General features: G+C 40.5%; 1 protein-coding gene across 2 annotated transcripts in view; it reads right to left on the reverse strand.

Annotated features, from left to right (window-relative positions):
• LOC133804512 (embryogenesis-associated protein EMB8-like) overlaps window positions 1-14,272 on the reverse strand; it is a 58,341-nt gene that overhangs the window by 35,156 nt on the left and 8,913 nt on the right. The window contains exons 6-8 of one of the 2 annotated variants that reach the window (XM_062242666.1): window positions 11,153-11,246; window positions 10,963-11,054; window positions 10,678-10,755 (exon numbers count right to left, since the gene is read on the reverse strand). In XM_062242666.1, coding sequence (XP_062098650.1) covers window positions 10,678-10,755; window positions 10,963-11,054; window positions 11,153-11,246 — 264 coding nt within the window. Of the gene's footprint in view, window positions 1-10,677; window positions 10,756-10,962; window positions 11,086-11,152; window positions 11,247-14,272 lie in introns of both variants that reach the window. The other variant, XM_062242667.1, reaches the window with a different exon arrangement.

The following is a 14,272-nucleotide window of genomic DNA, read 5'->3' on the forward strand; positions in this document are numbered from 1 at the left end:
CTGGTTGAGGCAGGCGGCAGCATGGGACCATGGGGTCGCGGCACCTAGTGGGTTTTTGGACCCCAAGAAGGTTTTAGGCTCGGGAATCTAAAACTTAAGGCTCGGGATGGATTCTATAACCTGAATTGATAGAATTCAAGGTCCCGGAGATTAGAATTATAACCCAAAGTTATTTTATGGATTAGAACTTGATGGATGGATGTTGATGCGTTGTGACTAGGTTTTCAGCGAGCCTCGGACTAGGGGACTGTGCTCGGGATATTAGTGCTCGGAAAGCTCGGGACACAGGTAAGAAAACTATTGTACCCGTAGAACAGGGCGTGACCCTATAGTTTGTATTGCAGGGCACGGCCCTATGTGATTGTGATGCAGGGCGTAGCCCCATTGATTATGTCTATGTATGTTTAAGTATTTGTTAAATTATGTTATGTGTGCATATTTGTGAATGAACGACAAGAGCCGAGAACAGTGAAAGCCGAAAACGGCGAGGGTCGGGAACGGCAAGGGGCCGGGAGCAATGTTAAGCACACGGGGTGCGAGTTGCCAAGGTGAAACCCCTATTTGATACCTGGGATATCCTCAAGGTGTTAAACCGCGAACCCAGGGCCTGGTAAAGCGCCTGGGACGGCATGGTCATTATGTGTTTAGCCTGTTGGCGGTTTTATTATATGTTGATTGATAGATATACATATGTTGATTGCTTGTGTGGAGTTTTCTTGCTAGGCTTCGGCTCACTGGTGCTCTATGGTGCAGGTAAGGGCAAGGGGAAGGTCGACCAACCATGAGTACGGAGAGCGTGAAGCGACATGTACATGTTTGGCCTGCCTGGCTGCCACGGCCAGGGGTATTTTTGGGGGATGTTTGTATTAAACCTAATTTTGTCGTTTAGTCGACTTTAATCATATTTTTGAGTTGTAAACATTTCTAAACAATATTTTGGGATCCCAAATGTTTAACGCTTTATAATTTTCATTGATTAATTACATTTTCAAATTATGTGACTTTTATTACAGTCTAGCTACACTTTTGTCCTAAATCCTCGATTAGCAAGGCAATTGCACGTTTTAAACTCACTTAGTAATGGAACCAGATGGAACTACTCGGGGTGAGTGATGACTATCGGTGTAGAGTCTTCCCCACCACCTTGACGGACACTGCCCAAGAGTGGTATTGGAGGTTTAAACCGAACTCCATTACCTCTTGGGAGTCATTCAGGAAGAAGTTTTGTAGACAATTTAACACTGCCCGGACTCCACCAGTTTATGCCAACGACTTGGCAGATATCAAACAAAGAAAAGATGAGTCTCTAAAGAGCTATATACAGAGGTTCATGAGAGAAGCCAATAGAGCAACCGCTGTAGGAGACGAGGGGAAGATGGTTGCCATATCTGCTGGGATAATTTATCGGAGTCCTCTATGGGACAGCATCCATCGCCATCCAATCTCAACACTTCAACAATTTCTTGACCGGGCTGAAAAATATATGAATTTGGATGATGCGATAGAGAAAGGGGAGAATGGCATAAACAACCCAGGCAACCCAACTGACTCTCCTAGTGATGGTGGAAAGAAGCGTGGAAATAATGGGTCTGACCACCATGAGGAAAAGAAAGCAAAGTTGAGTTCAAGTGAAAAATCAACCAAGTATGAGCCTCAATTTACCAACTACACTACTCTCTCAACCAGTAGAGCAGAGATATATCTTGCTAGTCAAGAGGAGGTTCCTTACAAGAAGCCTCCACCCATCAGGAGAGAGATGAGGAAGAGAGACATGAACAAATTTTGTCGCTTCCATGAAGATTATGGTCACGACACAAATGAATGCAACCACCTCAAGGACGAGATAGAATTTCTTCTCCGGTCGGGCAAGTTGAAGAAGTACCGAGCAGAGACATCCCAAGGAGAAGGAGGTAGAAGCAACTCCGTATTCAAGCGACAAAGATCTCCACCCTTGCAGCCTGGACCTGTGGACTTCACCGTGGACACTATATGTGGAGGTCCACTCTTAGTTGAGGAGAGCAACGAAGCAAGATGAGGAGTATGCTGAAGAGGAGTGCTAGTAGCAGGAATCACTGGAGTGGCGTGAACATAGAGCGTCGAAGGAGATATTATTTTTAAATACCGCTTTCTGAGTGGTAGCTTGGTTTCGAGTTTTTTAGACTTGTTATTTAAGTTTGGTGTATGAACTGGTTATTTGCTAACCAGTCATTTTATTTTGAACAATTTTGGTTGTTTAAGACTCGTTGTTAGACATGTTTTGTCATTTTTAATTTACGAGTAATAAAAGAGACTACGCGCAGCGTGGTCGATTCTTGCTACAAATATGCATGTGTGTTAGTTATCCGAGCAGTGTTCAACTGGTCGATGTGTTCAAGCAGTGTTCAACTGCTTGAGTATTTTTCATATGTTCTATGTGTTTCACGAGTAGTTAACTGCTCGAACAGATTTAGTCAGGTAGCAAGTGACTAAGGATCTTTCAACCTCCAACCACCTGGGGGGCACATGGGGTATGCTGGTATATAACTTAACACAGGCAATAAGAGCACGAGGTAATATATCTGTTTTTAGGCTGACTTGTAAATTTTCGAAGTCCAAAAAGGCCATTAAGCTAACTTGCTTGGCAAAGCTTAAGTAACTTGGAATTTTTTAAAAATCTCAAGTTAGGAGCAGATATTCGTGTGACCATAAACATCATGCTCATAAAATGTTAGAGCAATAAGAGTGTGAGAAAGTATACTTAGCATGGACTTATGAAATGTCTAAAATTTCTAAGTTAGAAAACTAAGTACTCATGCGAAAGTGTAAGGCATACACCAGAGTGACTTTACTCTTCACAAAAAACTTATAACTTTTTAAGTCTAGAGGAGACTTAGAATGTTTTAAGTTAATAGAGAGAAGTAAAGTATAAATGCCAATAGCTACAAGTTTAGCTCCTCAAGTGCAAAGTTTTCTTGCTCAGGAGAGCAAATACAACTTCCCTGGTTGGCTAAGCATGTATCATCGATCAACTTCCCTGGAGTGAATCAAACAAATACGTGCAAAATAAATGCCACATAGTGAAAAGTTGTCTTTGAGAGGAGAAGTCAAGTTTTCACCAAGATTGATTGAGAGAAATCAATCTCTCAAAATAATTTTGGGAGGGTCGAACAAGGTGCTTTGATGGTTTTTCCTAAAAGTACCTAAGAGTGCCCAAGCAAATGCATAAAAAATGTGGTGTCCAAGCATACCTTGAGATGGCCGATCGGATGCATATTGATCCAAGGAGCATCTTGCCTACGTCCAAGGATCTAGGCCCAGAAATATTGGTGCCTAAGGTGCTGCATCTGAGGAGGAGAAACACGCTTGAGTGGTTGGAAGCTACATTATATCCGATCGGAGTGGGGGGCATTCGTCCGAGGAGATGCGTTTGGTCCGAGGAACCCAGCTGCGTCCAAGTAGATGGATCTTGGCCAAGGAGAGGCCACAAAATACCTGATCGGACCTTGATGGAGGAGCCAAATGCTTGGCTCGGGCCATGTCCGAGGAGAAGCCAAGTCATTGGCTTGGACCTTGGTTCAAGGAAAGGTCATGAAAGCCATGTTGAATATCTCCGATCGGACCATGTTGAATATCTCCGATCGGACTATGTCCGAGGAGACCATGCATAGGTGCCAAGGGATTGGCTTGGACCTTAGCTTGGTGAGCTTCCAAAAATGGTTGGCTCGGACCAAGTCCAAGGAGAGGTCCCATGCATGCCCAAAAAGATAAACTCAAGAGTGCATGCCTGCCTTGTGTCTAAGAGTATATGCATCCGATCGGACATAATTGGAGGAGCCTAGTCCACTCGTCCGAGCGACTGTGTTAGTCCAAGCAGCCCATGCATCCGATGAGCCAAGAAGTGTCCGATCGGAGATGGTGGGCTGTGGTTAAGGCTTGAGGCGTGCATTTCTTTGAACGAGGCGAGTGATCACTTCCGATCGGGCATTGAAAACTTTAGGCAATTGTGCAGTCCGATCGAACCACACTTACCTATCTTTGCATTGAAGTGCCCGACTTACTTGGCAGCAGACTTTAAACCCACTTAGACGCCCATGCCCGATCGTACATAAAGTGTTGCTGCTAGCTAGGAGCTTCGGAGGCACCAGGCGCTGGATACTCGGACCGTGGACGCGTATCCTCTCCTCGGGCGTGCTACGTCCGATCGGACATCCTGGGGGACTTCACGATGGGCTCGCGTGGAGGCAAGGCTGGATGTTTCCTTGGTCAGGCTGTGTCCGATTGGACCATGTCCTGAAAGCTCCGATCGGGCCATGTCCGAGGAGACCATGCATGCGTTCTTAGATGGTTGGCTCGGACCAAGTTCGAGGAGAAGTCCCATGCATGCCAAGAGATTGGACTTAGATTTTGGCCAAGGAGAGGCCACACAAGCTTCGATCGGACCATGTCCGAGGAGAAGCCAAGTCACTGGCTTGGACTTTGGTTCGAGGAAAGGCCATGGAAGTTCCGATCGGACCATGTCATGAAAGCTCCGATCGGACATAGTTGGAGGAGCCTAGTGCGTGGCTCGGACCTATCCAAGGTGAGCTTCAAGGAGATTGGCTCGAACCACCCTAGTCCAAGGAGGATGCAAAAATATGTCCGATCGGACCCTAGTCTGAGAAGCCAAGAAATTGCCTTGGAGGAGAAGACAAGAAGCTCACCCATGGTCCGATCGGACACAGCCGAAATTCTAATCCTAGCGCAACCAAATCGAGGATATTCAACAACCTGTCTTTATACTATGATGATTTTGCAACATATACAAAGGGAGCTTATGTTTTCATTACATCAAGAAAATAGAGTTTGAAGAAATCACAAGGCAAGTTCAAGACAAGTTCTGTCATGGGAGTTTACGTGAAAGTTATCAACCGGATAGGAGCTTTGGGATGACCTCGAGAACATTTTGCTAGAAGAAAAGTTTATCATACGAGGGAAATCGTATAATAAACTTGGGGGGCAAATGTTATACCCAAAAAATAGGAAGATGCATCCTAGGAGACTAAGGGGAGTGCATTCTAGGAGAGTTAAGGGGAATGGTCCTAGGAGACCCCAAGGAGGATGTGGTCCTAGGAGACCCCAAGAGAGTGATCCTAGGAGAACCAAGGATGAGGTCCGAGGAGAACTCAAGAAAGTGGTCTTAAGAGACCCCAAGGAGAAAGTGGTCCTAGGAGACCCCAAGGAGGATGTGGTCCTAGGAGACCCCAAGGGTGTGTAGGAGGTAAGCCTCCCAAGGTTTTCTAAGTGTTGGCTCGAACGTGTCCAAGGTAAGTAGTTAAGGAGGAGGAGTCTCATGCAAGAGGAATGAGACTTAGATTTTGATAAGGAAAGCCTATACAATGTTCGATCGGACATGTTTGGGAGATGCTAAAGGAGAATGCCTCAATGTTGTCCAAGGTGAGGCACTAAGGAGGTTGCCTCAATGTTGTCCAAGGTGAGGTGCCAAGGAGGTTGCCTCGGACCACCTTGGTCCGAGGAGAAGCCAAGGAGATTGGTTCAAGGAGGAACATGGCATGCTAGAGGAGAGTGCCATGTTAGAGGAGAGAAGTGCATGTCCTACCACCATGCACGTTCAACCCACAAAAACATGTCCTACCACCATGCATATCCTACCACCATGCATGTTCAACCAGCACTTGCATGGGTAGTAAGTAGGAGGTGGACCAACTAGCTAGAGGAGACTAAGTCAGACACAACTCCAACAACATACGCGGGAATCTCTCATTCTTCCCACAAATGGGGGATTTGTTACATTTCGAATTTTGAATGTTTAAATGTAATAAAATATCCCTATCATAAGGGGATATCAGTTGAGGATCTCAGGCCTATAAATAGAGAGTTTATGGGATGAGAGAGGGGCTTCTTTCTGCTTCTTCTTTCTAGAGAGAGAAAATTTGGTCTGTCTATTCTAGAGAGAGAAAGTGCTGAAATAAGAGAGAATTCTTGTATTTTTCAATGAAAGCACCAAAATGTTGACTGCATTTTTAGCCAACGACGTGAGAACGTCAATAACGACAAGTCTTCAAGAGAAATAAAAACGACAACAGACGGTATAAACAAGAAAAGTAAATAACACAGGAGATTTTTATAGTGGTTCAGCCCCGATTGTCGGTAATAGCCTAATCCACTTAGAGTTGTGATTTATAGACCTATACTCAAGATCAGATGGACTGAGCCAACTGAGTTTCTTCAGTACAGATTGTGAAAAATACAAGAATTCTCTCTTATTTCAGCACTTTCTCTCTCTAGAATAGACAGTCCCAATTTTCTCTCTCTAGAAAGAAGAAGCAGAAGGAAGCCCCTCTCTCATCCCATAAACTCTCTATTTATAGGTCTGGGATCCTCAACTGATATCCCCTTATGATAGGGATATTTTATTATATTTATTACATTTATTACATTTAAACATTCAAAATTCGAAATGTAACAAACCTCCCATTTGTGGGAAGAATGAGAGATTCCCGCGTATGTTGTTGGAGTTGTGTCTGACTTAGTCTACTCTAGCTAGTTGGTCCACCTCCTACTCACTACCCATGCAAGTGCTGGTTGAACATGCATGGTGGTAGGATATGCATGGTGGTAGGACATGTTTTTGTGGGTTGAACGTGCATGGTGGTAGGACATGCACTTCTCTCCTCTAACATGGCACTCTCCTCTAGCATGCCATGTTCCTCCTTGAACCAATCTCCTTGGCTTCTCCTCGGACCAAGGTGGTCCGAGGCAACCTCCTTGGCACCTCACCTTGGACAACATTGGGGCAACCTCCTTGGCACCTCACCTTGGACAACATTGAGGCAACCTCCTTGGTGCCTCACCTTGGACAACATTGAGGCATTCTCCTTTAGCATCTCCCAAACATATCCGATCGAACATTGTATAGGCTTTTCTTATCAAAATCTAAGTCTCCTTCTTCTTGCATGAGACTCCAAATGTTTAATGCTTTATAATTTTCATTGATTAATTACATTTTCAAATTATGTGACTTTTATTACAGTCTAGCTACACTTTTGTCCTAAATCCTCGATTAGCAAGGTAATTGCACGTTTTAAACTCACTTAGTAATGGCTCTAAGGAAGTTGAGCGTTACACTCGTCCTTTCCTCCTCACTATGACTCCATACGACAGCTCTATCATCATACAGTGCACTTATCTCGTACTTCTTTCTTAATTCATCGATTATTCCATACTGTATAGCTTCCCATGGCACAAAACTATTCATTCTATGCACTAATATGGCTTGGCTCCATTGTTTATCATTTATGTTTGCTTTCAAGAAATTTGAGAAAGGCTGTCCTTTTGAACCAAAAGTGTGGAATTTTTTATTGAACTTGGGAGGTCCAAAATTGAAGGTTGGATAATGCTCCCAACCTCCCTTTTTCTGCTTGGATCCTATTGATTTCTTCACCTCGCTAGCCCAACTTTGTTTGTTAAAGACCCTCTTTTCAGCTGGCTGAACCTCATCTGCTACTGCCTTCACTACGCTTGCCCATGTCTGTTTGGATTTTTCCTTCTTCTCTTTTGTGATTCTTGTCTTTGTTTCGCTTGACACTTGAGGTACCTCCTTATTTGTGATCTATCTTCTGCCTACTAACCCATTCAAGCACTCCTGCAATTCCTTCCACCCTTTTGAGTGTCGCTCTCCTGGAATGATCACCGACTTTACCATCTTTTTGTGTAACGTATATATTTTAACAAACTCCCCTTTGCCGTTCTTAAAGCACTCTACCATCAGACTTAATGAGTTATTCCTAAAAGAGCGCTTGAATTTCTGCCTCTGTGACTCGCTGACCTTTTGTAGCTCTACGATTGCTTCTGTTAACCATGTTGCCGCATCAATAGTTACTATAATCTCGTACCCTGTCAATCTTGTTCTCTCACAGATTCTAACCGAGCTCCCGTCGCTGGCTAATGTTAACATGAAAACCTTATGCTCAGTACTGAAGCTCCAGTACCGATTGTGGCCCCTAAAACTTGCAGAAGTCGAACCATTTTGATGTCCATAGCCAGAGGGGTTATGAAAATTTTGCTTCCCATGACCAGTGGGGTCAAGGTGCCTTTTCTTGGTGAAAAATCCAAAGCCAGGAGGACCATGGAACCTTGTGAACTGCATGGCTCAATTTATTACAAACTAAAACATAATTGCGTTTATTGTTAACAATTGTCAATATGATTTCTTGCACGTAAGGCCTTTACTTATCTAAATTTACCTTCATCACTGCCACATTCGTATCAATTCCCTCAACTTTAACTCCATCAATTGTTTGTTGTGCCACCACCACCTTTTCATAATTGATAAGAATTATTCATAAATTCTTACACCAACTTCCTATTATTGATAGAACAAGCCTAATTTGTATTAGGAAAAGCTCTATCCTTTCAATCATTAGTTTCAGCAAAAGCTATGTTAGGTCTTGTATGCAAAAGATATATAAATTTTCAACAAGAGGTTGGCAACTTCCTTTGATGACAACATCTCCTTTGAATATTGTCTCATTACCAAGTTCAAATGGCAGCAACTTATGCATAAAGAGGAAAGAGGAGTGTTGTTGAAATTGAAATGTAAACGGGCAAAAGAGGGAGATGACAACTCAAGATTGTTTCATAACCTATTGAGCACCCAAAAAGTGAGAAATGTCATTTCTAGGATTGAGAGAGATGATGGCTCAATTCTAGATATAGAAGAAGACATAGCTTCAGAGATTATCTCATTTTTTTTTCAATTTGTATAAATCAATGGAGTTTCTTATTTGTCTTATACTCCCACTTGCACCCAACAATACATTTCTCTTGTGGCAATTCCACTAAGCTCTAGGCATTGTTTTGTTTAAGAGCACGCATATCTTCAATTCAATACAGATGCTCTCCATATAGGAATTGTTAATGTCTCGTTAGTATACGTCTGAATCACAATACAAGAAAGATTTGAAGTAAAAACACGAAATGGAGATGACTAACTGGAAAAGGAGATGAACATGGAAATAGAATGATGATTACAACACTTGAGTTCTTATTGTTATAGAAGCATCAAGATTAGGATTTGGATTACATAATTCAATTGGCAATTGAGGTCCTGAGATCAAGAACAACCACCTTCTTCACCGTGGATAGAATTCATGATATCTTTGTTTTCTTGAGTGACCTTTCAACTAAAGTAGACACGTAACTATTGTTGATTAAGTATAGTCAATTCCTCCCTTGTCTCTAATAACGGTATATTGTGAGATAGCAAATTTAACTTTAGGGTGGGAATTGATTATGGAAAAGTTGTTGGATCAGATAAAACACGAGTTAAACTTGAAATTTTAATTTTAGGCACAATAGAATTGATAGGTAGAGAAGGTAGAGTTTGCGTGGTGTTTTCTACTCTGTAATGGCAAGTCAAGAGTCTCCCGTGAACAAAAAGCTTCTTGATCCTGATTCTCTACCTGAAGTGAAGTTGTAGAGGAATAAGGAATATCTTCAAAGAATATAAGAGATATAGGTTTTCTTTGTTTAAAGACAATAGCATCAATAAACTTTTTGGGTTGGAGAGTAGCCAATGAAGATAGTTTTGAGAGCACGGGGATCAAGTCCATTCTATGATGGGCATGAATGTGAGTGAAGGTTGTACACCCAAATGTTCTCAAGGACAAAGCATTGGAGACGGAAATATGTGGATAGGTTTTGGTGAGAACGGTAAAAAAAAAGAGTTTTGAAGTTGATGGTGTGATTTGGCAGGCGATTAATGAGATACATGGCTCTTAGGACAGCATCTCCCCATAAGTATTTGAAGTAAAAGCACGAAACAAAGATACCATATTGGCATAGGAGCCAAACTTGGAAATAGGATTTTTTTTTGTTTTTTTTTTAAAGAGACAAGCTTGTGTCATAGACTGACCTCCTCTCAAATTTATTGAGAGCCCTCAATTTTGGCAAAGGAATACAGTGGTAACAAAACAAGCAAGCCACCAAACCACCCACAACAAAACCCCTCCCCCCAACACTAAAGCCAAAAATTATCCTAATCTCTACTAAGATCCAAAAAGAAAACCCCCTCAAAACACTTGGATCTATATACCCAAGTTGCAACCCAAAACTTGATCTTATCCCAAATAGACTCAACTGAGCTAGAGGACACCTTTGAAAATTCTACTACTATTCCCAAATAAACTTGGAAATAGGATGTTGTTGAGTAAAGGACCAAATACCCTTTCTATGTGCTATGAGAGCATCTAGATCAAGATTAGGATTTGGATTTCCTGACACAATCGGCAATTGAAGTCCCATCATCTAGCTCAGCCTCTTGACCAGGAGTAGGATTCATGACTTCTTTGTATCCCCTTGTCACTAGCATGGGTATATTCAATAGTCTAAACAAACATGTACTAGTTCTCTAATTTGTTGTCCTTTATAACCTCTTCATGAATCACTATGGAGATAGGTGTTGGAACTAACAGAAAGTGTAACCCGGTACTAAGTAAGAGAACCGCAATGTAAAAAAGAAATAAAGATCGTACAAACTCCCCATAAAAACTAAAAGGAGAATCAAATTCAGGTAGCTGACCATACACACATTGGATATGAGTATAAAATTAAACAGAAAATGAAAATGCCGGATGTATAATGATGCTACTTTAAATGTTATAATAATTTCAAGAACATGCACCAAGTCAGCACACTGACCAAAAGGTCCCAAGGGGAGCAGATAGCCACAGCACCAGCAACAGGAACATTATCACCATCCTCGCCAAGATACTTTACCTGCAAGAAATATATAAAGGAATAAGTATATATATCAAGATTGTCACAACAGAACAAAATGACATGTCCACCTATATGTACTTTTAAAGCATCAGTATCCATGCTCATTTATACGAGTACTTGTAAAGAATGAAGTGTTTGAATCCAAAAATATGATAAAACTCAAAGTGCTAAATATTTCCATGATGCTTCAGAAAATGAGAATACCAGAACATTGGCTCCAATACTAGTTCCAACTGCAAATAAAGGAGCTTTGGAGTATTTATTATGAAGATGATTGATAATTACGCGTATATCTTCTGTCCATCCAGCATTATAAAAGCAATCAGACTGTAAAATTTTACATTAAAACAAATTGTCAATAAAAACAAATTAAAAAAAACAGTAAATTTATTACCAAAAGAGATGGATAACAACATAAGCAATCTTTCACTTTGAAAAAATGTTAAGAAGGCAATACATGTCAAAGTGAGAACATTCACTTTTGGTGCCTGTATCGAATGAAAAAAAAAATATAAGAAACAAGAAAATTTAATATACAACTAAATTACAACGAAGCCTCCCCCTCTAGTAAAAGATGAGAGAAAGAAAAGTGACAAAACACTTCCACATTTTAAAGCCACAAAACATCCCAACACTTGATTTCCTATATCATCTCAATGCTGAAGATCATAAAGAAGCTGAAAACATAACTATATCCCAAAGAAACAGCTCTTTTAAGCTTTATAATAAAAGTACAAGCACTCCTTTATAACCACAGCACCCAAAAAAGAAAAAACACAGTACAAGTCCATAAAATTAAGGCTCTTTTAGAAATCAAAACCTTAAAATAACTATAGAAACAGCTTTGCCTGAGAAGGACTAACCCAGCTGTGGCCAACTTCCCAAAACAGGTAAAACCACGAACATAAAGTAAAGGGCTAGAGTAAAAACAGGCGATAAATATTGCTAAAACTTGTGTAAGAAAGTTCTTAAGCCCAGCTGTTAGGATATTTACTGTAAAAAAAGAAACTTTAGGAAATTTAAAACAAAAGATAACAAGACTAGACGATGAGATGCCCACTCTCTTCTAAAAAGATGTGGAAAAATGTGAAAAATAAGAACTCAAAATAGAAAAGAAAGAAAAACATCTTACATTTACTTCAGTGAAGTATAGATAAAGAATAAAGTTCAGATCATTTGCTTTGTTGTACCTCTGTATTGTATGCTTCATGAGAGTAGAAACTTCCTACTATTCTAAAAGAAATTCTGTATCTTTCTAGGAAATGTTTCTCATTCACGTGAAAAGTTATTTCCTTTAACTTTCTTTGTTACTAACTAGTGAAGAGTCCAGCTCAAAATAATTTTGATTTTTACACAGCATCAGTGATGTTTAATTACTATTCACATTCTTCTAATCTTGATTAAATATATGTATATATATACATATACATATATGATTACATTATAAAGAACATTAAATGTTAAGAATCACAAGCATTAAATCCAAGAAGGGTAGCTCAAATGGTCAAATATGTGGTTTGCTCCCACAAGATTGGGGTTCGAGTTCCTCTTAAGCATAGCAATTATTATAGCTTCCTAATCATTGCAGGGTTAGGCACGGGGCCTAGTTTCAATTTTTTTTTAAAAATCACAAACTGTGGATTTATTTCAGTAATTAGGAAGTTGACCACAGCTGTATATAGGAATCAATTTGGTATTAATACCAAATATTTTGTATATTTATTCTTTCTAAAATTAGGAGATTTTAATGGTGCACTTTCTAGAATTAGCTATTTATATTTATTAGGTCAGATTCTAGGTTGTATATATATTCCCTCTCTTTGAGATAATAAAACACAGAAAAATATTCAAATTTTCACATGGTATCAGAGCCAAGTTCCGCTGCCTAGCTCTCCAAAAAAAAAAACTTCTCCTCTTCTCTGTGTGTCCATCTCTGTCATTTTCTGACTACCATGACTGCTGAAAAAGACAGCTCCATCTCATAGGTAACCTCCAAGACCTCCTCACCAGAGCAGCCCCTCTCTACTCCAACTCCCTCTCACAGCAATGAAGCTATCTCCCTGGTTACCAGTCACAAATTTAATGGACATAATTATCTTCAATGGTCCCAATCTGTGGTGATGTATATTGGTGGAAAAGGCAAGGAGTATCTCACGGGTGAAATCTCTGCTCCAAAACAAGATGATCCTACATTCAAAGCTTGGAAATCTGATAATCACATGATTAAATCATGGCTGATCAGTTCTATGAACAATGATATAGGAGAAAATTTTCTCTTATATGCCACAGCAAAGGAATTATGGGATGCTGTCAAAGATTCTTATTCAAATTCTGAAAATACCTCATAACTTTTTGCAATCGAAGCTGCCTTGTTCGATCTCTGCCAAGATGATACCTCAGTCACGCAATACTTCAACACTCTCACACGGTATTGGCAGCAGCTGGATTTATTTGAAGAATATGCTTGGAAATGCAGTGATGACACTACTCTATATCGTACTATTGTGGAGAGAAAGAGAACTTTCAAATTTCTTCATGGCCTTAACAAAAATCTTGACGCAGTGCGGAGTCGAATCATGGGCACCAAGCCACTTCCTAAGGTCAAAGAAGCATTTTCTGAAGTCTGTCTTGAAGAAAGTAGGAAAAAGGTTATGATGGGTTCTCAAAATTCTTTTTCAGATCAAGAATCATCTACCCTTGCTGCCGGAAGACAGTTCCATGAAGCTACCCCTAATACTCGTCAAACTAAGGGGTGCCCCTGGTGTGACCACTGCCGAAAACCTGGACACTACAAAGAAACATGCTGGAAGATCCATGGAAAGCCTCCAAATTGGAAGCCAAAGTCTTGGGGTGATCGTGAGAGTAGGGGGAATGTTGCTGCCACTACTGGTTTCACAGCTAAAGGAAAAAGTGAGACAACTGAGTCAGCCCCATTCACTAAAGCTCAACTTGAGGCCCTTCAGAAGCTTCTAAGTCAATCCTCCACTCCGTTGACTGCCACTCATGGTACTGGAATGTTGGCAAAACGAGGTAATAAATCAGTAGCTTATTTTGTCAATAAAAGAACTACTAAATCTTGGATTCTTGATTCCGGGGCTTCAGATCACATGACAGCAGATGCATCAAATTTTTTTGAGTTTCACATGAGTACAGGAAATCATACTGTCAAAATTGTTGATGGTACACTCTCTAAAGTTGAGGGTTTGGGTTCAGTCATCATTAATAAGGACCTAACCCTCACTTCTGTACTCTTTGTACCGAAATTGGATTGTAATTTACTTTCTATTAGTAAATTTACTCGTGACCACCATTGTGTGACTAAATTTTTCTCAAATCTTTGTGTGTTTCAGGACTTGGATTCGGGGAAGAGGATTGGCAGTGCTGAGATGTGTTTTGGTCTTTATGTTCTAAGGAATGAAACTCAATCTACTAGCACAACCCAAAAGTTTAGTTTGCTTTCTTTGAATAATCAATCCATTTCTTGTTCTAATAAAGATAGTGATATTATGCTATG

Source organism: Humulus lupulus, chromosome X, assembly GCF_963169125.1.
Source record: "Humulus lupulus chromosome X, drHumLupu1.1, whole genome shotgun sequence".
Classification (NCBI taxonomy): domain Eukaryota; kingdom Viridiplantae; phylum Streptophyta; class Magnoliopsida; order Rosales; family Cannabaceae; genus Humulus; species Humulus lupulus.